The 26,845-nt window shown below is 41.6% G+C and overlaps 1 protein-coding gene across 2 annotated transcripts in view; it reads right to left on the minus strand.

Moving 5' to 3' along the window:
- Positions 1 to 26,845, minus strand: part of LOC132389583 (latent-transforming growth factor beta-binding protein 2-like) — a 408,009-nt gene that overhangs the window by 258,403 nt on the left and 122,761 nt on the right. For both annotated transcript variants that reach the window (XM_059962068.1, XM_059962075.1), the window contains exon 6: positions 16,945 to 17,136. In XM_059962068.1, coding sequence (XP_059818051.1) covers positions 16,945 to 17,136 — 192 coding nt within the window. The remainder of the gene's footprint in view (positions 1 to 16,944; positions 17,137 to 26,845) is intronic.

Consider the following 26,845-nt stretch of genomic DNA (forward strand, 5'->3'; position numbering starts at 1 on the left):
GGACCTGTTCCAACGGGACAGGTTGCACCTGAACTGGAGGGAGACTAACATCCTTGTAAGAAGGCTTGCTAGTGCTGCCCTGGGGGGTTTAAACTAGATTTGCAGGGGGAGGGGAACCAGAGTGTTAAAGCAGATAGTGAGGTGGAGGAGGATAAAGGTCATGTGAGAACTGCAAGTATAGTGCATGGAGTAAAGCCAGACTGAACATATAAAGAGCCTTTGAGGAAAGAGAAGCAGAATAAAGGGTGTAAAGGTAGTAAGGTAGAAGGGCTAAAATGCATGTACTTCAATGCAAGAAGCATCAGGAACAAAGGTGATGAACTGAGAGCTTGGATACATACATGGAATTATGATGTAGTGGCCATTACAGAGACTTGGCTGGCACCAGGGCAGGAATAGATCCTCAATATTCCTGGCTTTCAGTGCTTTAAAAGGGATAGAGAGGGGGGGAAAGGGGGAGGAGGAGTGGCATTACTGGTCAGGGATACCATTAGAGCTACAGAAAGGGTGGGTAATGTAGCAGGGCATGTGGAAAGGTCGACTTTGCCTTAATAGATCTAGTATTGGGTAATGAACCTGGTCAGGTCACAGATCTCTCAGTAGGTGAGCATCTGGGAGACAGTGACCACCGCGCCCTGGCCTTTAGCATTATCATGGAAAGGGATAGAATCAGAGAGGACAGGAACATTTTTAATTGGGGAAGGGCAAGTTATGAGGCTATAAGGCTAGAACTTGTGGGTGCGAATTGGGATGATGTTTTTGCAGGGAAATGTACTATGGAGACGTGGTCGATGATTCGGGATCTCTTGCAGGATGTTAGGGATAAATAAGGAACCATGGGTGACAAGTGAGGTGGAAAATCTAGTCAGGTGGAAGAAGTCAGCATACATGAAGTTTAGGAAGCAAGGACCAGATGGGGCTATTTTGGAATATAGGGTAGCAAGAAAGAAGCTTAAGAATGGGCTGAGGAGAGCAAGAAGGGGGCATGAGAAGGCCTTGGTAAGTAGGGTAAAGGAAAACCCCAAGGCATTCTTCAATTATGTGAAGAACAAAAGGATGACAGGAGTGAAGGTAGGACCAATTAGAAATATAGGTGGGAAGATGTGCCTGGAGGCTGTGGAAGTGAGCAATGTCCTCAATGAATACTCCTCTTTGGTAATCACCAATGAGAGGGAACTTGATGACAGTGAGGACAATATGAGTGAGGTTGATGTTCTGGAGCATGTTGATATTAAGGGAGAGGAGGTGTTGGAGTTGTTAAAATACATTAGGACTGATAAGTCCCCGGGGTCTGATGGAATATTCCCCAGGCTGCTCCATGAGGTGAGGGAAGAGATTGCTGAGCCTCTGGCTAGGATCTTTATATCCTCACTGTCCATGGGAATAGTACCGGAGGATTGGAGGGAGGCGAATGTTGTCCCCTTGTTCAAAAAAGGTAACAGGGATAGTCTAAGTAATTATAGACCAGTGAGCCTTACCTCTGTGATGGGAAAGCTGTTGGAAAAGATTCTTAGAGATAGGATCGATGGGCATTTAGAGAATCATGGTCTGACCAGGGACAGTCAACTTGGTTTTGTGAAGGGCAGATCATGTCTAACAAGCCTGATTGAGTTCTTTGAAGAGGTAACCAGGCATATAGATGAGGGTAACACACACAAAATGCTGGTGGAACACAGCAGGCCAGGCAGCATCTATAAGGAGAAGCACTGTCGACGTTTTGGCCGAGACCCTTCGTCAGGACTAACCGAAAGGAAAGATAGTAAGAGATTTGAAAGTAGTGGGGGGAGGGGAAAATGCAAAATGATAGGAGAAGACTGGAGGGGGTGGGATGAAGCTAAGAGCTGGAAAGGTGATTGGCAAAAGTGATACAGAGCTGGAGAAGGGAAAGGATCATGGGACGGGAGGCCTAGGGAGAAAGAAAGGGGGTGGGGAAAGCACCAGAGGGAGATGCAGAACAGGCAGGGTGATGGGCAGAGAGAGAGAAGAAAAACAACTAAGTATGTCAGGGAATGGGTAAGAAAGGGAGGAGGAGCATTAACAGAAATTAGAGATGTCAATGTTCATGCCATCAGATTGGAGGCTACCCAGCCTGTATATAAGGTGTTGTTCCTCCAACCTGAGTTTGGATTCATTTTTACAGTAGAGGAGGCCATGGATAGACATCAGAATGGGAATGGGACGTGGAATTAAGATGTGTGGCCACTGGGAGATCCTGCTTTCTCTGGCGGACCGAGCGTAGGTGTTCAGTGAAACGGTCTCCCAGTCTGCGTCGGGTCTCACCAAAGGCCACACCGGGAGATCAGTGAGAAGGGATGGGGGGACGAGTGGACATGGGAATCACGTAAGGAGCAATCCCTGCAGAAAGCAGAAGGAGGGGGGAGGGAAAGATGTGCTTAGTAGTGGGACCCCATTGGAGGTGGCGGAAGTTACGGAGAATTATATGTTGGACCTGGAGGCTGGTGGGGTGGTAGGTGAGGACAAGGGGAACCCTATTCCGAGTAGGGTGGCAGGCGGATGGGGTGAGGGCAGATGTCAAACGCATCTCTCCCATTTCCCGCACATCTCTCTCCTGGCTCTTATCCTTGTAAGCGAAACAAGTGATACACCTGCCCTTACACTTCCTCCCTCACCACCATTCAGGGCCCCAGACAGTCTTTCCAGGTGAGGCGACACTTCACCTGTGAGTCAGCTGGTGTGGTATACTGCATCCGGTACTCCTGGTGTGGCCTTTTATATATTGGTGAGACCCAATACAGACTGGGAGACCATTTCACTGAACATCTACGCTCGGTCCTCCAGAGAAAGCAGGATCTCCCAGTGGGCACACATTTTAATTCCACGTTCCATTCCCATTCTGATATGTCTATCCATGGCCTCCTCTACTGTCAAGATGAATCTACACTCAGGTTGGAGGAACCGGCTGGGTAGCCTCCAACCTGTTGGCATGAATATTGACTTCTCTAACTTCCGTTAATGCCCCTTCTCCCCTTCTTACCACATCCCTGACATATTTAGTTGTTTGTTTTCTTCTCTCTCTCTGCCTAACACCCAGCCTGTTCTGCATCTCCCTCTGGTGCTCCCCCCTTCCCTCTCATTCTCCCGAGGCCTCCCGTCCCATGATCCTTTCCCTTCTCCAGCTCTGTATCACTTTTGCCAATCACCTGTCCAGCTCTTAGCTTCATCCCACCCCTTCCGGTCTTCTCCTATCATTTCGCATTTCCCCCTCCCCTCACTACATTCAAATCTCTTAGTATCTCTCCTTTCAGTTAGTCTTGACGAAGGGTCTCAGCCCGAAACGTCGACAGTGCTTCTCCCTATAGATGCTGCCTGACCTGCTGTGTTCCACCAGCATTTGGTGTGTGTTGTTTGAATTTCCAGCATCTGCAGATTCTCTTGTAAGTAGATGAGGGTAGTGCTGTGAATACGATCTACATCGATTTTACTAAGGCATTTGATAAGGTTCCACACGGTAGGCTTATTCAGAAAGTCAGAACGCATGGGATCCAGGAAGTTTGGCCAGGTGGATTCAGAGCTGGTTTGCTTGCAGAAAGCAGAGGGTCGTGGTGGAGGGAGTACATTTGGATTGTAGAATTGTGACTAGTGGTGTCCCACAAGGATTGGTTCTGGGACCTCTACTTTTCGTGATTTTATTAATGACCTGGATGTGGGGTAGAAGGGTGGGTTGGCAAGTTTACAGACAACACAAAGGTTGGTGGTGTTGTGGATAGTGTAGAAGATTGTTGAAGATTGCAGAAAGACATTAATAGGATGCAGAAGTAGGCTGAGAAGTGGCAGATGGAGTTCAACCCAGAGAAATGTGAGGTGGTACACTTTGGAAGGACAAACTCCAAGGCAGAGTACAAAGTAAATGGCAGGATACTTGGTAGTGTGAAAGAGCAGAGGAATCTGGGGGTACATGTCCACAGATCCCTGAAAGTTGCCTCACAGGTAGACAGGGTAGTTAAGAAAGCTTATGGGGTGTTATCTTTCATAAGTCAAGGGATAGAGTTTAAGAGTCGCGAGGTAATGATGCAGCTCTATAAACTCTGGTTAGGCCACACTTGGAGTACTGTGTCCAGTTCTGGTCACCTCACTATAGGAAGGATGTGGAAGCATTGGAAAGGGTACAGAGGAGACTTACCAGGATGCTGTCTGGTTTAGAGAGTATGCATTATGATCAAGTATTAAGGAAGCTAGGGCTTTACTCTTTGGAGAGAAGGAGGATGAGAGGAGACATGATAGATGTATACAAGATATTAAGAGGAATAGATAGAGTGGACAGCCAGCGCCTCTTCCCCAGGGCATCACTGCTCAATACAAAAGGACATGGATTTAAGGTAAGGGGAGAGAAGTTCAAGGGAGATATTAGAGGAAGTATTTTTACTCAGAGAGTGGTTGGTGCATGAAATGCACTGCCTGAATCAGTGGTGGAGGCAGATACACTAGTGAAATTTAAGAGACTACTAGTCAGTAAGGTGGGGGGGTTATATGGGAGGCAGGGTTTAAGCGTTGGCACAACATGGTGAGCTGAAGGGCCTGTACTGTGCTGTACTATTCTATGTTCTATGTTCTTAACCTAGGTATGGGAAGAACACTTAGGCATTTTTCATTTTTCAGGTGAGCAGTAATTAAGCATTAAGTGCCCTGGTAAGCCTGAAATCTGTGGATATCAAACTGAAAGCACTTCATTGTCTCGAATCATGCCTCACACAAAGGTAAATAGCTATGGTGTGTTAATGTAAATCATTCGATTTCCAGGAATTCCTCAAGACAGAAACCTAAGCCCAATCATCTTCAACTGCTTTCATCATAGGGTTAATAGTGAACATCTTAATCAATGACAGCATCTTAACAAATACTTATTTCTATTCATAGTTCCCAACAGATGAAGCAAACTGCTTTGTCCAAGAACTTTCAACAGTCAGACCAAGGCTGATAAACAGCAAGTAGCATCTGTAACAAACAATTTCCAGGCAATGACTAACTCTGACAAGAGAAAATCTAACTGCCTACCCTTGACATTCAATGGCATTATCATTGCCGAGTACTCCAACACAAATATCCTGGGGATCACTATTGATGTAAATTCAGCTGGACCACCCACATTAATGGCATAGCTACAAGAGCAAGTTTAAGGTTGGATATCCTCTGGAGAGTGAATTATGTCCTCACCCCAGGAAGGCTTTTCTATGATCTACAAGACACAAGTCAAGAATGTAAAGATTACTCTCCTCTTGTGCAAATGAGTGCAGAAGTAAGGGCAAAGCAGCCTACTTCTTTACCTTAAACCACCTTAAATATCCATTCCTTCTACCATCAGCATGTTTTGGCTCAAGTGTGTGCCATTTCTAAAATGTATTAAAATTATTGATCTCGCTTATCTTGAACTGCCGTCACAAGTTCAATTTATAAAATTTAATTTGGTTATATTTTCTATTTCTCTTTTTTGTTTTCTAACAACATTTTTTTTTAATAACCATGGCTACTTTAACAACACTTCTCAAATCCACAATCTTTACCATCAAGAAGAACAATGCTGAGATTTTTAATGAACATTTTATTCAGTTTTTACTATAGGAAAAATGATGGAAGCTAAAGAAATGGAGCAAATAAGTAGTCCAGGACCACACACAGATGATCAGGGAGCAGGTAAAGAAGGCTTTAAAGTGCATTAAGGTGGATAAATCCCCAGGGCTTGACATGATGCACTCCTGAATCTTGTGGGAAGCTACAGAAGCAATTGTAGAGGCCCTCACAGAGGCATTTGCTTCATCTCTGGCAACAAACGGGGTTCCGGAGAGTAGTTAATGTGGTACAATTGTTTAAAGAGGTTAGCAAAAACAAGCCAAGAAAGTACAAGTAAGTGAGTCTGACATCTGTGATGAGTAAGTTGCTCGACAGGATCTACCAACATTTGGAGAGAAAGTGTCTGACTTAGAACAGTAGGCATTATTTTGTGCATGGGAAGTCATACCTGACAAAATAACTTAGAATTCTTTTAGGAGGTAACCAAGAGAGTAGAGCAGTGGATGCTGTCTATTGAGACTTATGTAATACATTTGAAAACGTTCCTCATGGCAGGCTAGTCTGGAAGGTTAGATTACATGGAAGGCAAAGAAGATAGCAGATTAGTTTCATAATTGGCTCAGTGTTAGGAAGAAGAGGGTGATGGTCAAAGGTCATTACTCAAACTGGAGGCCTGCGTCTTGTGTGTCACAATGGTCACTGCTGGGATCTTTGTTGTTTGTAATTTATATAAACAATTTGGATGTGAATGCATGGCTAGTAAGCTTTCAGATGGTATTGCACTGAGGATTGGTAAATTTTATCCAGTTTGGTATATTTCAATCCAGATAGATATGAGGCATTCCATTTTGTGAGATCAAACTATGGTAGGATTTTTACAGTGAATAGTAGAGTCCTGGGAAATGTTGTGAAACAGAGGGACCTACGAATACATGTATATGGTTTGCTAAAAGCAGTGTCACAGATTGGATGGTAAAGAATATGTTTGACATACTGGCCTTCATTAATAAGGGCATTAAATATAGGAGTATGGAAGTTATGATACAAGATGTTGGTAAGGCCTTACTTTGAGTGTCATGTTCAGTTCCAGTTACTCGATTATAGAAAAGATGTACTTAAAATAGAAAGAGTACAGAAAGGTTTTATTGAGATGTTGCCTGGACTTAGGGAATTGAATTACACAGACCAAGTCTCCATGGAATATAAGAGATTGGGGGGTGAATGTGGTGCTGATAGAGGTATATCAGATAATGAGGGAGGAAGACAGGGTGGAAGCACATAATATTTTTTCCCAAGGAGGTGGTGCTAAAAACAAGAGAGGATATGCTTAGGATCAGTAGCAAGAGATTTATTTGGTATATCATATCATTTATTTGGTATATCTTCTTCTTCCAAATGGTGGTGCGTTTTTGGAAAAAGTTGCCAGAAATAGTGCTTGAGGCAGGTATATTAGGAATATTTAAAAGCAATCTAGTAAGTGCATAGATAGGAGGAGCTTAAAGGGCTAACCCCACCCCCATGATGTACTACTATAGATAGGACAAGCTCACTGGAAAAACAGTCAGCATGAACAAGTCGAACCAATAAACACAAAGTCTACAAATTCCAAAGCAAGATCCTTTGGATTTCCTGCATCTAAAATGCTAGAGGAATTCAACAGGTCAGAAGCATCTATGGAAGTGAATTAAAAGTTGACATTTCGGGCTGAGGCCCTTCTTCACAACTGGAAAGGAAGCAGGAAGACACCAGAATAAAAAGGTGAGAGGAGGGGATGGGCAGCTAGAAGGTGATAGGTGAAGGCAGATGGGTAGGACAGATAAATGGCTGGTGAGAGGAAGGAATCTGATAGGAAAGGAGAGTGAACCATAGGAGAAAGGGAAAGAGGAAGGGACCAAGAGCAAGGTTATAGGCAGGTGAGAAGAGGTAAGGGGCCAAAGTGGGGGATAGAAGCAGAGGGTGGGGGGGAGGGAACTTTTATTTTAACAGGAGAAATCAATATTTATCCCATCGTGTTGGAATCTACCCAGATAGTTTATAAGCTGTTGTTCATCCACCCTGAGCATAGTCTCATCATGGCACAAGAGGAAGCCATGGAATGGCTTCTGGAATGCGAATGGGAATTGGAATTAAAATGTTTGGCCATTGGGAAGTTGGACAGATGGAACGGAAGTGCTCAATAAGTCGGTTCCCCAATTTATGATGGGTCTCACCAATCTAAAGGAAGCCTCATCAGCACTAGACACAATAAATAACCCCAGCAGATTTGCAGGTGAAGTGTTGCTCCACCTGGAAAAACTGTTTGGGGCACTGAATGGAGGTAAGGGAGTAGGTGAATAGGCAGGTGTAGCACTTTGGCCACTTCCAGGGACAGAAATTAGTGGGGAGGGATGAATGGACAAGGGAATCACAGAGGGACGATCTCTGTGAAAAGAGGAGAGTGGATGGGAGGTAAAGGTGTGTTTGGTGGTAGGATCCGTTTGGAGATGACAGAAGTTGTAGAGTATGATGTATTGAATGTGGAGGCTCATCAGTGGTAGGCAAGGACAGGAGGAACTCTTATCACTGTTTAGTGTGTATGTGTGGGAGATGGAAGAGATACAGGTAAGGGCAGCATCAATGATGGAAAAAGGAAAACCCCATTCTTTGAAGGAGAACTTCTCTGATGTCCTGGACAAGACTACATCCTGGGAATAGATGTGGCAGAGATGAAGGAACTAAGAAAAGAGAATAGCATTTTTATAGAAGACAGGGTGGGAAGAAGTATAGCCAAGATAACTGAGGGAATTGGTAGGTTTATAAAAGATGTTGGTTGATAGTTTGTCTCCAGAAATGGAGACAGAGAGATCAAAAAAGGGGAGGGGTCAGAAATGGGCTGAGTGAATTTAAGGGCAGGGTGGAAGTTAGAGACAGTTGTTCAAATACATGAGCTCAGCAAGGGTGTATGAAGCAGCAGCAATGCAGTTGTCAATGTAGCAGAGGAAGAGTTGGGGAACATTACCAGGGAAGGCTTGGTACATGGACTGTTCCACATAGCCAATGATTTGGCAGAGATAGCTGGGGCCCATGTAGGTGCCTATGGCTATTCCTTGAGTATGGGGAAAGTGGAAGGAGCCAAAATAAAAATTATTAAGTTTGAAGACCAGTTCTGCCAGATGGAAGAGGGTGGTGGTGGAGAGAAACTGGTTGGTTATTTATTAAGAAAGAAGCTAACAGCTGTAAGGCTTTCTTGATGGGGAACAGAAGTGTATAGGGACTGAACATCCATGGTGAAAATGAAGCAGTCAAAGCCAGGGAATTGAAAGTTACTGAGGAGATTGAGAACATGAGAATTGTTGTGGATGTCGGTGGGAAGGGACAAAACCCAAGGGGGATAAAATGGATTTGAGGCATGCAGGCAGAATGGGGTCCAGAATGGGGTCCTCTTCAAGGGGTAGGTATAAGGAGGTGTCCGAGAGTTGCCATCTGGTCTCAACAAGGTAGAAGTCAGTCCGCCACATCACAACACCTCTTTTGTTCAGTGGTTTGATGGTAATGTTGGAATTGGTGTGGAGAGAATGGAGGGCAGTGCATTCAGAGCGGATAAGGTTCGAAGAGGAGAGAAGAGTACTGAAGTTGAGATGGTTGATGCCTCATCAGCAATTCGAGATGAAAAGATCCAGAGCAGGCAGAGAACCAGAGCCAGGTGTCCCGAAGAGGAGGAAGGCTAAAGATGGGAGAATGGGTCATCAGTAAGGGGTGTAGAATTCTTGCCAAAGAAGTGGCCTTAGAAATGAAGGCATTGGAAGAAGAGCTCAGTATCATGGCAGGCACGGAACTCACAAGCTATATGACTCTATGGCTGTATGACAAGGCTAACAGGGCATGTTCCCCTCCAAACTGCTTACCGTCTTGACTTGGAAATACATCATCTGACACAGTACAGATTCTTGAACCTCCTGTCCAATAACATGTCATTTGGTAGAATTGCAGCAGCTCTGAGGTGGCTCACCATCAATGGCAATTATAGGTATACAGCACAGAAATGAACCCTTCAAGCCCACTGGTCTATGCCAAACAAAGTGCCTAACTAAACTAGTCGCATTATTCCTATCACATACTTACCCAACTGACATTTAAAGTTATTCTGTACCTGCCTCAACCAGTTTCTCTGGCAGTTCATTTTCTATATGCACCACCTTTTGTGTAACAGGTTGCTCTTCAGGTTCTTAATAAATCCTGTGTAAATCTATGCCTACTAGTATATGAATATGTAATACATCCACTTTCCCTATGCTCCTCATAATGTTATACACTCTATAAGATTCAAGATGTTTAATGTACTTTCTAGTACACAAATGTAAAGGAGAATGAAATACTTGTTACTTCATATCGAATGCAGCAAAGAACACAATAATAAAAATAACACAATAAATATAAATACATAAGGTGACACGATATCCAGGTTAGTAATCTTTTGATTGCTATCTGTGTCATGTGCCAATGAGGGGAAGAATAGGATAATTGGTTAGGTGAATGTGTGGCTGAGGAACTGGTGCAGAGAGCAGGGGTCAGATTTATGGACCTTTGGGATCTCTTCTGGGGAAGATAAGACCTGTACAAAAGGGATGGGTTACATCTGAACCAGAGGGGATCCAATATCTTTGTGGGCTGGTCAGGTAGAGTTGTTTGGGAGGGTTTGAATTAATTTGGCAGGAGAATGGGAACTGGACTGATAGTGCTGAAGATGTGCACAGTATACGGAATAAAGTAGATGAATTTGTAGCACAGTTACAGATTGGCATGAAAGCTGGTGGAGGCATCACTGATTCATTGTTGAAAGAATATTTAAAACTGGAGCTTGATGTCCAAGAATACACATTTTTCAAAAGGAAAGGCAGGAATGAAGAGGGGTGGTGCTGCTCTGCTGGTTTAAAAAAAATGAAATCAAATCTTTAGAAAGAGGTGACATAAGGTCGTAAGCTGTTGAATCATTGTCAATAGAGTTAAGGAACTGCAAGGGTAAAAAGACTCTGATGGAAGTTGTATACAGACTCCCAACAGTACTAAGGATATGGTATACAAATTACAATAGGAGATAGAAAATGCATGCTACCAGGACAATGTTACAATGGTCATGGGGATTTCATTATGCAGGTAGATTGGGGAAAATAAGGTTGGTGTTGGATTCCAAGAGGGGGACTTTTTAGAGTGTCTACGAGATGGTTTCTTGGAGCAGCTCATGGTTGAGCCCACTAGAGGATCAGTTATTCTGGTTTGGGTATTGTGCAACAAATCAGAATTGATTAGCGAGCTTAAAGTAAAAGAACCCTAAGGTGTAAGTGATCATAAGGATGAGGTCTCAGGTTACTTGGAGATGTATGCCAAACTAGGCTGTAGTCAGCATGGTTTCCTCAAGGGAAAATCTTGCCTGTCGGAATTCTTTGAAGAAATAACAGGATATACAAAGGAGAATCGGTTAACACTGCATACTTAGATTTTCAGAAGGCCTTCCAGGTGTCACACATGAGGCTGCTTAACAAGCTACGAGTCCATGGTATTAGAGGAAAGATTCTAGCATGGATAAAGCTAGAATTGGGGTGTGTCAATTGGCATGAGGCAAAGAGTTGCAATAAAGGAACCTTTTCTGGGTGGCTGCCAGTGACTAATGGTGTTCCACAGAGGTCTGTGTTGGGGCAGATTCTTTTACCGTTATATGTCAATGATTCGGATGATGGAATTGATGGCTTTGTTGCAAAGTTTGCAGACAGTATGAAGGTAAGTGGAGGGGCAGATAGCTTTGAGGAAGTAGAGAGCCTACAGGAGACAGATTGGGAGAATGGGCAAAGAAATGGCAGATGGAATACAGTGTCGGGAAGTGTACAGTCATGCACTTTGGTAGAAAAATTGAAAGAGTTAACCATTTTCTAAAAGGAGAGAAAATACAAAAAAAAACCTAAGGCAGGAGATTGGGGTTGAGAGGGAAACTGGATCAGCCATGATGTAATGGAAGAACAGACTCGATGGGCCAAATAGCCTAATTCTGCTCCTATATCTCATGGTTTTGTGGAGTACAAGAAATGCAGGAGAACAAGATAAAAAAGAAATCTGTAGGGCTAAAAGGCACGAGTTGCCTTAGCAGACAACTAAAGGAAAATCCTGAAGACTTCTAAAGATATGTTAAGAGCAAAAGTATTACAAGGGACAAAATTGGTCCACTGGAAGATCAGAATTGTAACCATGCGTAGGGCCAAGACCAATGGAGGAAATGTTAAATGGATTTTTTACATCTGAATTTATTCAGGAGACAGACACAGTCAAGAGTAGTGAGGTAAAACAGCACAGAATTCATGGACCCTATACAGAACACAGAGAAGGAGGCGTTTGCTGTCTTGAGGAAATTAAGTTGGATAATCTAGAGGACTTGATGAGGTATTCCCTCAGAACCAGCGGGATGCAAGTACAAAAACTGCATCAGCCCTAGCAGAGGTATTTAAATTATCCTTAGTGACAGGTGAGGTACCAGAGGATTGAAGGATAGCTAATATCCACTTTGTCACTATGTCCAAGATGGCAGCATGACGCAGCTTGCAGCGGCCACTCCAGAGCTGATATCTGTTATTTATTAAGCGGGGTGCTGTGCGCAATCCTAATCTGATGAAAAACGGACGTTGGAGCACAGAGGAACATCTGGAAATCTTTGTTGCTGTTGCTGCTGTGAGGTCCGGGTCTCTGCTGAGAAGACCAGGCTCCCAGTCCTCCTGGTCGCGTTGCTGGTGGCTGGCGGCAGGGCTTTGTAGTGCACTCAGCAGAGTATGGTGCTCGGAGAAGCTGTGCCAGAGGGGATGGTTGGAGGCTCAGAGGTTCGATGGACTCAGAGTCAGCTGCGGTCGGGGTGCTTTCGTTGTGTGCTGTGTCTGTGAGGCTGTCCGGCGGTGCCATAGAAGTCCATAGCGAGGGTATTCCCTTCTGCCGCCTGCATGGGATGACGAGTCTATCGGGACCTTGAGGACTTGTGGAAACTGTGTGGTGCCTTCTTTCGAACTTATAGTCTTTGGACTATTTTTACTGTGCCCATGGTCTTTTTTTTTAATCAATTATGCTATTGTTTGCACTGTTGTAACTATGTGGTTTTGTGCAGGTCTTGTAGCTTTAGTTCTTGGTTTGTTGGGTGCTAAAGTTGGTCTCCTGACTTGGTGTGTCTGGGTAGTCTTGATTTGTCTGGTGACTTTGGTGCTCCTTTCCGGGGAACGCGCTAAGATGGTAGCGCGATATTAATACGCAGCAGCCTCTCCGGACTCTGGTTTGGGGATTGCCAAATGTTATGTGGATTTTCTGGTGTAGTCTGTTTTGTCATGTGCTTTTGTGATATCATTCTGGAGGAACGTTTTCTCATTTTTTAACTGCATTACATTTGTGGTTTCTAAATGACAATAAACTGAAACAGAATTGAACTGAACTGAACTGATGTTGTTCCACTGTTTAAGAAAAGCCCTAAAAATAAACCAGAGAATTGTAAGCTGGTGAGCCTAATTTTGGTATGACAAACCAATGTAGGTCTTACACAATGAATAGTAGTGCACCAAGGAATACTGTGCAACCAAGGGATCTGAGAATACAGGCCCATAATTTGGTAAAAGTGATGTCACAGGCGAATAGCATTGTCAAGGAGGTTTTTGGCACATTGCCTTCATAAAGCAAGTTTGTATAAGATGTTGGTGATGCCTATTTTTGATTATTGTGTGCAGTTTTGGACTCTTATCTACAAGAAAGATGCAAGTAAGGTTGAAAGAATACAGATAAAATTTACAAGGATGTTGCTAAGGATGGAGGACCTGAGGTGTAAGCAAAAATTAAATAGGTTATGACTTTAATCCTTAGAACATAGAAGACTGAGGGAGGTTTGATAGAGGTAGACAAAATTATGAGAGGTATAGATAGGGTAAATGCAGACTTTTTCCATTGTGGTTGGGAGGAACTAGTACTATGACTCTATAATCTCCCAACTTTTGTACTCAATGCCCTTACTGAGGAAAGGCAGCATACCAAAAGCCATCTTCACCACCCCGCTGAGCTATGACTCTTAACTTCCTGGAACCAGATTCAAATTTATCTTGTGTATCAAAAACTCCATGAAATACATCATCTGCATTAACAACCAACCAAAGGATGTGCAGAGGGCAGTCCACAACAGATTCCAGCACATAGCATGCCCACAATATTTGTCAAAACAACGCAAGCAGCAACAACAAAACAAACAACAGTAAAACAACAAAACAAACAACAGTAAAACAGTCTATTCTACCCAGTCACATGCAGACATATGCTTAACCCCAGGACAGGCCACCTCTGGGACTTTAGTTCTTAGCTCTGGACTTTCAAACTCACAGATATCAGGCCACCAACGTTCAGTCCCTGGGCTGACTCTAAGACATCAGGTCTCTGACTTCTGGAACATTAAATCCAGGGGCTTCAACCTTCAGGCCTCTACCTCTGGACTTCGACCATCTGCGTTGCCCTTCAGACCTTGTTGACCTCTGAGTATCACCCCAAGAACTTGCAGATCACACATGTAGTTGAACTCCAAAGTCCTTCTGTTCAACAACACTCCCCAGGGCTTTACTGTTTATTGTGCAAGTCCTATCTTGATTTGATCTTCCAACATGCAACACCTTGCAATTACCCTAATGAAACCCTATTTGCCATTCTGAGACCACTTACCTAGCTGATCAAGATTCCTTTGTAATTTTTGATAACCATCTTCACTGTCACTGATACAATCTATTTTAGTATCATCTGAAAATTTACTGAACATGCCTTGTATGTTCTGAACCAAATGGCTGATATAGTTGACAGATAGCACCAGCCCCTGAGATACACCATGCAAGTTCAAGTTTATTGTCATTTCAACTGTATACATGTATACTGGCAAACGAAATAATGTTCCTGAAGACTAAGGTGCAACACGGATCATATAACTCGTACACAACTCGTACATAAAGTAATATTACCACAAATAAATTAACAAATAATAAAGTGAAGTTACATTGCGAGTTTAAAAAGTAAACAATATAATGCTGTCGGCACTTCATATGTGGCGAGACCTGGGAGTTGGCAGGGAGTTCAATAGTCTCACAACCTGGGAAAGAATCTGTTTCCTATCCCAGCAGTTTTTGTCTCAATGCCTCAGTACATTCCTGCCTGAAGGTAGAGGGTCAAAGAGATTGCTGGATGGATCATTGACAATTCTAAGGGCCCACTGTACACAGTGCTCCTGCTTAAGTATCGTAGATAAGTGGGAGAGTGCTTGAATATCATCTCAGCAGTCCTCACAATCCTTTGCAGGGTCTTGCAGTCATATGCCTTGCAATTCCCATACCAGACAATGATGCAGCTGGTCAGGACACTCTTAATGGTGCTCTTGTAAAAATTGGTTAGAATGGGGGGGGGGGGTGGTGGCCTCATTCATCTCAATCTCCTCAGGAAATGGAGATGTTGCTGTGCTTTCTTGAATAAAGAGGTGGTGTTGAGGGACTAGTTGAGATTTTTCATTATGCGCACTCCCAAAAACTTGGGGCTCCTTACTCTCCCCATGAAACAGCTGTTTATGTGTACTGAAGTGTGGTCAGCCTGCACTTTCCTAAATTCCATAATCATGCTAAAGCAGTGTGAACAGCAATGGGCTGAGCACACAGCCCTGTGGGATGCCAGTGCTCACAATGATGGAGCTGGAGAGGTTACTGCCAACATGACTAATTATGTCTTTCTATCAAGGAGTCCAAGATCCAATTACTGAGAGAGGTACTGAGACCCAACAAGGACAGCTTACCCACCAGCTTCTGAGGGATGAACATATTAAATGTCAATAAACAGCATTTCTGGCATATGAGGCACTATATTCCAGGTGGGGCAGGATGGAATGGAGCACAGAGACTATGGCATCATCAGTGTACTGATTTGAGCAATAAGTGAACTGGAAAGGGGCCAGTGTAGCAGGAAGATGAGATTTAACGCAATTCATAACCTGCCACTCAAAACACTTCATTATTGGTGAGGTCACTGTCTCCATGGGCCTCCAGCTTGAGAAAAAAATCCTTTCACCATCACTCTCTGCTTCCTACTATCAAGCCAACTGTGTACCCAATGAGCCTCCTCTCCCTAGATTTGATGTAATTTAACCTTTCAGAGCAGCTACTATATAGAACTGAAGTCCATTTTATCCTGCCCTCAAGGACCTTCTTGCATATTATGAAGCAAATCAGCCTAGTTCGTGAGACACAAACTCATGATGACTATCCCTGATTACACTCTACCTCTCCAAATACATATACATCTTATTGTTTAGAATCTTCTCCAGTAATTTACTGGTCTAGAGTTCCCAGGTTTTTCTTTGCAACCCTTCTTAAGTAAAAGCACAGCATTCATTACCATCCAGCCTTCTAGGACTTCATTATGGCTAACGATGATACAACTATCTCAGACAGGGCCCCGCTGTTTTTTTTCTAGCCCTTTACAGTGTTCTTGAATATATCTGGTCAGGCCCCAGATATCTGTCTGCTTCAAATAGTTTTAAAATATACAGTGTGTCTTTTACTGTAATGTGGACTGTTCCTAAAACAACCCCACTAAATGTCCCTTATTCTGAAGATTTCATGTCATTTTTCACAGTGAAATATTAGGAGGTGTATTCATTGAAGACCTTGTAGCTCCAAACATAGATGTCCACTTTGTTCTTTGAGGGTCCCTATTCTTTCCCCGGTTCCTCTTTTTCCCTGAATATAGTCAAAACATCTTTGGATTCTTTTTAATCTAATTTGGTAAGGTTGTCTCATTTCCTTACCCTCTTCTTGTTTTCAAAATTAATAGAACTCTCATTACTGGAAGTGAGCATTAGTAGTTGACGATAAATACTGGCAATGGTCTGATCTCAAAAATGTATCTTAAAAATGAATCCAAAAATTCATACCTGCATGTATCTGAGTACATACAACAAGCAAATTTTTTCAAGAGTTTTCTTGTGGAATAAATATATGGGTAATCCTATATATTGTATGTTTACATTGAAATATCAATTGTGTTTGTGCTTAGTTTCAGGAATTCCAGACTAGAAAACTTACACAAATGTTGACACACACTTTTGCAAATTATCACCAGATAAACATGAATGATTCATAGAAACATAGAAAACCTACAGCACAATACAGGCCCTTTGGCCCACAATGCTGTGCCAAACATGTATATACTTTAGAAATTACCTAGCGTTGCCCATAGCCCTCTTTTTCTAAGCTCCATGTGCCTATCCAGGAGTCTTTTAAAAGACACTATCACATCCGCCTCCACCACCATTGCCAGCAGCCCAATTCATGCACTTACCACTCTAAGCATTAAAAAAAACTTTACCCCTAACACCTCCAACAATGACAATTGAATAAAACTATTTACCTGGCTGATTAGAAAGAGGGAGAGTGTAAACAGACTGTGTGTTAGAAGAATCTGCACGTGACGTCTTTGCCGTTGTCTGTTTTTCACGAGGTATCGGAAGATGGCAGAACTTCCCTGTTGAGTTTGATGGGCACCAGCACTTGTCCCTTCCAATGCAATATCCTCCATTCAAACATGGGATCTGGCAAAAATCTACAATACAAGTAGGTTGATAATTAATTGCTTGTGCTCAAACTCAAGGATCAAGAACAGGAATTTTATTACACATGATGAAACTCAAAAGATAATTAAACGCAATTAATTTCCTTTATTTTTATTTGCACTGGATTTGTTAGAATTTTAATTAATAACTATTATCAAATTTTCCACTCTTTATGCAATTTAATGTTCTTTATTTTTGCTAAGAGGTTCATTGTTCAGTCTTTCCCTTTTCTCAAACAAACAGTCTTTTGGTTAAAATATTGGAATTAGTTTATTGGTTTAACGCGTACCAATGTTCATACAAATCAAATCATTACAGTGAATTGAGGTAGTACCAGGTAAAACATCACAGAATGCAGTTACAGAGAAAGTGCAGTGCATGTAGACAATAAGATGTATGTATACAATAAGGTAGATTGTGAGTTAAAGAGTCCATCTTATCAAAGGAACCACTCAATGGGGTAGAAGCTCTCCTTGATCCTGGTGATACATATTTTCAGGCTTTTACATCTTCTGCCTGATGAGAGAGGGGAAAAGAGAGAATGTCTAGGGTGTGTGGTGCTTTGTTCATGCTGGCTGATTTACTGAGACAACGAGGTATATACAGAGACTAGTAGGAGAGGCTGAGATGTGTACAGCTGTGTCTACACTTTCTACATTTTTTTGAAGTCACAGAGCAGTTACCATATCAAGCAGTGATAGATCCATTGTTTAAGAAAGGCTCAAAAAGTAAGCCAGGAAAATATGTCAGTGAGTCTGACATCAGTAATGGACAAGATATTGGAGGGTATTCCAAGGGACCAGATATATAAGCATTTGGATATTCGGATACTGATTAGGAATAGATAACATAGTTTTGTGTGGTAGGTTGTGTCTAACCAATCTTAGGAGTTTTTTGAGGAAGTTACCAAGGAAGTTGATAAAAGAAAGGCAATGGATATTGTCTACAAGGACTTCAGTAAGGCCTTTGACCAGGTACACATGGGAGGTTGGTCAAGAAGGTTCAGTCGCTTGGCATTCAGGATTCAGGATCTAATTGCATTAGACACTAGTTTTGCAGGAGAGGCCAGAGAGTGGTAGCAGATGGTTCTCTCTGACTGAAGGCCTGGTACAAGTGATGTGCTACAGGTGTGCTGGGTCCATTCTTATTTGTCTTCTATATCGACCTGAGTGATAATGTAGCAAACTGGATCAGCAAATTTGTGGATTTCAGCAAGGTTGGGGCCTAGTGAAGAGCAAGGAAGGCTATCAAAGCTTACAGAAGGATCTAGACCAGCTGGAAAAATGGGCTGAGAAATGGTAGATGGAATTTAATGCAGAGAAGTGAGGTGTTACTCTTTAAGAGGACAAACCAGGGTATGCTTCACATGGTGTGCAGTTTGGCACTGAGAAATGTGGCAGAGCAGATGGACTTGCAAGTACAAATCTATAATTCCTTGAAGGTGGCATCAGAAGTGGTTTGGGTCTTAAACAGAGCTTTTGGCACATTAGACTTCATAAATTAAAGTACTGAGTACAGGAGCTGAGATGTGAAGCCAAAGTCGTCAAATAATGGTGAGGCCTAATTTGGAGTATTTTGTGCAGTTCTGGTCACTAACTACAGGAGATATATTAATAATACTGAAAGATTACAGAGAAAATTTACAAGGATGTTGCCAGGACTTGACTGCCTGAGTTGTAGGGAAAGGTTGAATTCGTTAGGACTTTACTCCCTGATGCATAGGAGAATGAGGGCTAATTTGACAGAGGTACAGTATACAAAATTGAGGGTAAGTGCATGCAGGCCTTTTCAACTGAGGTTGGGTGTCTAGAACTAGAGATCATGGGTTAGGTGAATATGAGCAGGAACTTCTTCACTCAGGGTAGTGAGAGTTCAATTTCAACTTTTAAGAGAAATTTGGGTAAGTACATTAATGGGAGGGTTATGAAGGGCTATGGTCCAGCTGCATATTAATGGGACTAGGAAAATTAATAGTTTAGCATGGACTAAATGGGCTGAAGGAGTTGTTTTTGTTCTGTAGTGTTGTATGACACTATGACATCTGAATAGGATGCTTTCTTTATTGCTTTGACAAAAACTGGTAAGGGTCAATGAGAACATGCTAAATCGCTTTGACCTCCTGAAGAAGTAGAGACATTGCTAAGCTTTCTTGGTCATGGTATCTATGTGGTTGGATCAGGATAGGTTATTGTTGATGTTAATTCCTAAGAACTTTAGCTCTGAACCCTATCAACCTTAGCATTGTTGATGTACTGTAGAAAGGAGCATGAGCACTGTCCCTTGCTAAAGTCAGAGGACCAGCTCTTTTGTTTTGCTGACATTGAGGGGAAAGATTGTTGTCATATTACCATGTTACTATGCTCTCTATCTCTTTCCTGTACTCTAACATATCATTATTTGAGACACAGCCCACTAAGGTGGTATCATCTGCATACTTAGAGCAGTCATGAGTATACAGGATGTAGAGTAGGGAGTTGAGGATGCAACCTAGTGGCACACCAGTGTTGAGAATAAAAGTGATGGAGTTTTTGCTACCTAACCTTACTGATTGCAGTCTATTGGTCAAGAAGTTGAGGATCCACTTGCCTTGTCTTGTCCTGTCCTGTCCATACTGCACCAGCTGTCGCCAATAAGCTATAAACATGCAGGAGCAGTGTGTGGTTAAGTGCCTTGCTCAAGGACATGCATGCTGCCTTGGCTTAGGCTCAAACTAGCGACCTTCAAATCACCAGCCCAAAGCCTTAACCACTTGACCATGCATCAACACTAGCAGAGGGAGGTGTTGACTCTCAGGTCTCGGAGTATGGGAATGAGTTTGTGTGGATTTATAGTATTGAAAGCAGTGCTCTCAATAACAATTACAAGTGTTCATCTAAAACCCAAAAGCTTTATTGAGGATCAATGCTAACTGAATGACCTTTGCTCTCTTTTGAAATGCAGGGATATATTCTAGGGCTGAACATTCTTGAATCAGCTTGATGTATAATCATTTTAGTCATAATTGCCACTGATACTAAACTCTTACTCCAAATGTCTTCCAAAATGCAAGTGGAAAGAAAAGGTACAAAAGTGCAACTAACAAGGGGAAAGGAGACACTTACTTTAATTTTGTACATCTTTCCACAATCATAAGAGTTGAGAAGCAAAGGGCACAATTTACATAAAATATAACTTCTCCATTTTCTTTTCATAAGGTAGAGATAACATCATTATGTGTGAATAACAGCAGAAAAATAGTAGTCACACCCACATATAAATGTCTTGGTCAATTCCACAGGATAACAACATTGTGATTTCAACTTTTAAGTATTAGAAAATAATATGATTGCAAAATTCTCTCTAAAGTTTTAAATTTTAAACATATATGTCACCTTGATATTATTAAGGTGAATTGGCTGCAGTCTTGGTATATATCCAGTTTTAAGGAAAATCCACAACAAGCCAGGGCTAGACAGCAGAAGATATGTGCTGTAGATAAGTGAACTGAATTTTAGTCACAGACTAGAAAAAAAATAAAATTCCTTATTCAAATAATGAAGACATCAAATTTGATATTGGTGACTGAAATTATGAAATTAAATTTGGAAAGATTAATTGCTAACTAGGAAGTAAGATGGAGCATTATCTTGGCATTGAATTCCTCAGTGAATCATAATAGAAATAGAATCTCTAACACATTTTAAAATGACAGAAATATTTTAATTCAAATTTTAATGGGGATAGTGAGTAGCAATGGATAATGTAAAAAAAATAAACACCAAGACAGTGAGGAAATGAGACATCCTTATTTTAAAATAAGAAATACCGATGGTGTGCCAATTTGTGATTAGCTACCAAACTTCAGCTGCTTTATTTTACATTGTGGCTGATCAATGATTTCACATATCTTTTCTTCTTTTGTCTTGCTACTGCTCCCAAACGAAGATTTATAACCTGCACCATTAAAATCTGAAGTTTATCTTCTGACTTAAAATCCCTTAGTCAAATTTTGAAATAAGTTTATCCTTTAACCTACTCTAAATTAGTGGTCCCAGTTAAATACCCTCAATAGACAATAGACAGTAGGTGCAGGAGTAGGCCATTCGGCCCTTCTAGCCAGCACCGCCATTCACTGTGATCATGGCTGATCATACACAATCAGTACCCCGTTCCGGCCCTCTCCCCATATCCCTTGACCCCCCCCCCCCCCATCTATAAGAGCTCTATCTAACTCTCTCTTGAATGCATCCAGAGACTTGGCCTCCACTGCCTTCTGGGGCAGAGCATTCCACATATCCATCACACTCTTGGAGAAAAAGTTTTTCCGCATCTCTGTTCTAAATGGCCTATCCCTTATTCTTAAACTGTGGCCTCTAGTTCTGGACTCACCCATCAGCGGGAACATGCTTCCTGCCTCCAGTGTGTCCAATCCCTTAATAATCTTATATGTTTCAATCAGATCCCCTCTCATCCTTCTAAATTCCAGTGTATACAAGCCCAGTCACTCCAATCTTTCAACATACGACAGTCCCGCCATTCCGGGAATTAACCTTGTGAACCTATGCTGCACTCCCTCAATAGCAAGAATATCCTTCCTCAAATTTGGAGACCAAAACTGCACACAATACTCCAGGTGGGGTCTCACTAGGGCCCTGTACAGCTGCAGAAGGACCTCTTTACTCCTATACTCAATTGTTATAAAAGCCAGCATGCCATTAGCTTTCTTCACTGTCTGCTGTACCTGCTTGCTTGCTTTCATTGACTGATGTACCCAGATCTCGTTGTACTTCCCCTTTTCCTAACTTGACTCCATTTAGATAGTTATCTGCCTTCCTGTTCTTGCCACCAAAGTGGATAACCTCACATTTATCAACATTAAACTGCATCTGCCATACATTTGCCCACTCACCCAACCTGTCCAAGTCACCCTGCATTTTCATAACATCCTCCTGACATTTCACACTGCCACCTCTCCTCTTGGTCCAGTGTGAAACTAGTATATGCAGTGCATGTTTAACATATGAAAGTAGATTTTAAATTATTTTTAAAATTTAAATAATACCAGAAATCATTAATCTGTTTTTATAATCATTTGCAAGATGGGAATGAAAGATATTTATCATCCATGAGATGAAGGTTGATTGTGAGCCACCTGCATGCACCTCGGAAATCTAGTATTAAAAAGCATTTCAGTATTAAGATATTTTAGGAAGTAAATTAGCAAAAATGATAAACAATTATTTATATGGAAATTCAAATGTCTCCATATTTCAACACCCACCACCACAAGTATTCCTCCTGCCTTCACCCAATAGATTATTTCCCTATCCCCCTGCCCCATCTAGACCCTATATTCTTGAATATAAGAATATAAGGTAGGAGTAGGCAGCCTGAACCTTCAAGCCTGCCACATCAACAACATGACAACGTTCAATCTGCTCCATGCTTCATCTATCATGTAACCCTAAATCTGTTTTTCTTTCAAAATTTTATCTACTTAAGTATCTCCAATGATCTAGCCTCTACAAGTCTTTGGGATAGTGAATTCAAGATGTATTGCCCTCTGCAAGAGACCATAAGACCATATCACATAGGAGCAGAATTAGGCCAAGTCAATCATGGCTGATCTTTTTTATCTCTCCTAAACAGAATTTCCTGGCCTTCTCCCCAAAAACCTGTGATACAGTGTCCAATCAAGATCCTATCAATCTCTGCCTTAAATATATCCGATGACCTGGCTTCCACAGCTGCACGTGGCAACAAATTCCACAAATTCACCACCCTCTGGCTAAAGAAATTTCTCTGCATATCTGTTTTAAAAGGGTGCCCTTCTATCTTGAGGCTGTGCCCTCTTGTCCTATTCTCTCCCACCATGGGAAACATCCTTTCCACATTTAACCTGTCTAGACCTTTCAACATTGAAAAGGTTTCAATGAAATCCACCCTCATCCTTCTAAACTCCTGCAAGTACAGAACCACAGCCATCAAATGTTCTTTGTATGGTAACCCTTTTATTCCGTGAATCATCCTTGTGAACTGCCTCTGAACCCTCTCCAATACCAACACATCTTTTCTAAGATGGGGGACACAAAACTGTTCACAATACTCAAGGTGAGGCCTCATCGGTGACTTACAAAGGCTCAGCATCATGTCCCTGCTCTTGTATTCTAGACCTCTTGAAATGGAGTGCTAATATTGTATTTACCTTCCTCACCACCGACTCAACCTGAAAGTTAACCTTCAGAGTGTTCTGCACAATGACTCCCAAGACCCTCTTCAACTCACGTTTTTGGATTTTCTCCACATTTAGAAAATATTCTGCAGATTTATTTCTACACCAAAGTGCATGATCATGCATTTTCCAACATTGTATTCCATTTGCCACTTTCTTCCCCATTCTCTTAATCTGTCTAAGTCCTTCTGCATCCTATCTGTTTTCTCAACACTACCTGCCCCTCCACCAATCTCTGTATTATCTGCAACCTTGGCAACGCAGTAATTTATTTTATCATCTAAATCATTGATATACAGTATAACATAAGCAGTTCCAACAACAAACCCTGCAGAACACCACTAGTCACTGACAGCCAACCAGCTGAGGATCCTTTTCTTCCCACTCTTTGCCTCCTACCAATCAGCCAATGCTCTAACCATGTAAGTAAATTTCCTGTTACATCATAAGCTCTTAACTTGGTAAGCAGCCTCATGTGTGGCACCTTGTCAAAGGCCTTCTGAAAGTCCAAATATACAACATCCACTGCATCCCCTTTAGCTATCCTACTTATAATCTCCTCAAAGAATTCCAACAGGTTCATCAACAAGATTTTTCCTTAAGGAAACCATGCTGACTTTGTCCTATCTTGTTCTTTGTCACCAAGTACTCGATAACCTCATCTGTAACAATTGACTCCAACATCTTCCCAACCACTGAGGTCTATAATTTCTTTTCTGCAGCCTTCCTCCTTTCTTAAGAGTAGAGTGACATTTGTAATGTTCCAGTCCTCTGGCACCTTGCCAGACTCCAATGATTTTTGAAAGAGGTTCTTGTGCACCTCAGTTTTAGATGGCCATCTCTTAATGTTCTAAATATATCCATCCCACCAAGATTCTCCAACTGATGGAAACTAACCAAAATATACTGTCAGGGTCTTGTATGTTTCAATAAGGCCACTCATCAGTTTCTTTTTAGCACTCCAAAAAACCATCAACTTATTTTGTTTAGCTGTTCATGATAGCACAAGCCTTTCATCTCAGGGATTAGAGTAGTGAATTACTTTGTGTATTTTTACTTAAATAAGAAGGGGCTAATCTGTGTAGTGCACAAGGGATGAGCTGTTTCCCAATATTCTTGCAATAAAGACTAATGTGCCATATGCCTTGCCAATCAATTGTTGTAGCAACCTGCTATACTATTATAATTTTTGCACAAGAATGCCAAGATGCTCTGTACTTCACTTTTCATCTTAATAATTGTCTTCTGTTAAGTTCCTCTTACTAATGTGCATTACTTTCATACTTTTAACTCCACTCGTCAAATTTCACCCACTCATTCAACCTATCTATGTTCTGTTGCTGAATCCAATATTTTGCTTCACATACACCCCCCCATCTATTTTCCCATCAATGGCAAACTTGAATACCATCCACTCTGCCCCCTTCTCCAGGCAATTAACATAAATCACAATTAATTGAGTATCTGAGGCACTCCACTGTGACATCCATCTAGCCTGAAACAGATCTGTTTATTCAATCTCTCTTGTATATGTAACAACTACTCTTTAATTCTAGGTAACACACTTTCCCAGTAACATGATTTCTTTTGTTTTTATATCTTATGCACCAGCTTCTATTATTTGGTAAATTATTATTGCACATTATTGAGAAATTATTATTGTGTGTATTATTATTCTGTACTTATTCTGCTACAACACACCAAAGTTCCTAAGGCAGCACCTTCCAGACCCACATCTACTACCATCTAGAAGGATGAGAACAGCAGCTACCTGGGAACACCTCCACTTGGAAATCCCCCTTCAAGTCACTCACCATCCTTACAAAATATTAGTTAAGCATGCACACTGTTAAGTGTGTTTTTAAACATTGCAGCTGTAATGAAAGAACTTTCCACTCAGGATCAATATAGTATTTACTTTTATTATTGTTATTATGGCACTTTAACAAATGTAATCTGGAAATCCAAAGATACTATATCTACATATTCTCCTCTACTAAGACTGTCTGATGCTGGATCACTTCCCTTGAACTTTCAGCTAGCTCTCTCCCCAACTTTCTTAGTTCCCAATCTTTTTTCTCCCCCATTCTCTGTGCTTGCTTACCATCCTCCATCTTTCTTGCCTCTATGCCTATCCATGCCTCCAACCAAACATCCACATCCTCCCCATAATTTGGAAAATCATTCAAAAACAAAACAATTTAATTACCATCCAAAAAATCTACTAACAATCTGAGATGAGTGAATATAGGATATAAAGTATAGGAAAACAGGACTATAAAGCATACTTATCCACCCTCACAGAGGCCCTATTAGCTTTTTGCCCAAGTGACTCAGCTATCACCCTCTCAAACTCAGATTTTGAATATCAAAACGTACAAATTCAGTAGGCGCTTGAGAATAACATGACATGTCCATTTCTAAGTTTTCATTTTGAAGTGTTTAGTTATTCTATCATTAAGTTGGATTTAAATTGTGGAATTCCATACCTCACACTGGAATATCCCATGCTGGAATAACCCAAGCCAGAAGGTAAATGTGAAGCAAGGAAGTTGTAAAGTAGATTATCTTTACCATCTCTGTGGAAATACGGATGGGTAATAAATGCTGACCTTGCTAGGACTTCACACAATCCAAAACAGTATATTAATTAAAGGGCACAGCATCTGGATTCCATTCAATAGAGTGCAACAACAGGTCCTTCAGAGTCCACACCAACTATCAACCATCCATTTATACTCATCCCACATTAATCCCATTTTATTTTCACCACATTCTGTTCAACTCTATTTTGCCACTCACCAACATGCTACATGTAAATAATATTGGCTAATTAACCTACTAACCTGAACTTCTTTGGGATGTAGGAGGAACTAAGCCTATACCTGTTGTCAGGACCTTAATATCTTGTTATGTTTAGCTTTTATTCTGACAGGCACATATAAGCTTTGTACTCTCAATTTTATTTTTGAAGTCCTCCACTATCCAAGTACACCTTTACCAGAAAACAGCCTATTTCAATCTGCATTTGGCAGTTCATTTCTGATACCAGCAAAATTGGCCTTTCTCCAAGTTAGAATCTCAACATGCAGAGCAGACCTATCTCCTTGCATATTTATTTTGAAACTAGTGGCATTATGGTCACAGGATACAAAGTGTTCCCCCTCACAAACTTCTGTCACTTGCCCTGTCTCATTCCCTAAAACGCAGATCCAGTATCATGTACTCTCTCATTGGGACTTCTACATACCGATGAAAGGAACTTCCCTACACACATTTGACAAGCACTATCCCATCTAGTTCCTCTGATTCCCTAGCATTGTTGGGAGATCTGCAATATAGCCCCATTAATGTGGTCATACGTTTCTTATTTTTCCGTTCCACCCATAACAGCTCACCATCAGGTCCTCCAGTCAACCTGAGGAAGCATTACTACAACATTTTCCCTGACTAGTAATACCACCCCTGCTCCTTTAATCCCTCCTGCT

This window comes from Hypanus sabinus, chromosome 2, assembly GCF_030144855.1.
Source record: "Hypanus sabinus isolate sHypSab1 chromosome 2, sHypSab1.hap1, whole genome shotgun sequence".
NCBI lineage: Eukaryota > Metazoa > Chordata > Chondrichthyes > Myliobatiformes > Dasyatidae > Hypanus > Hypanus sabinus.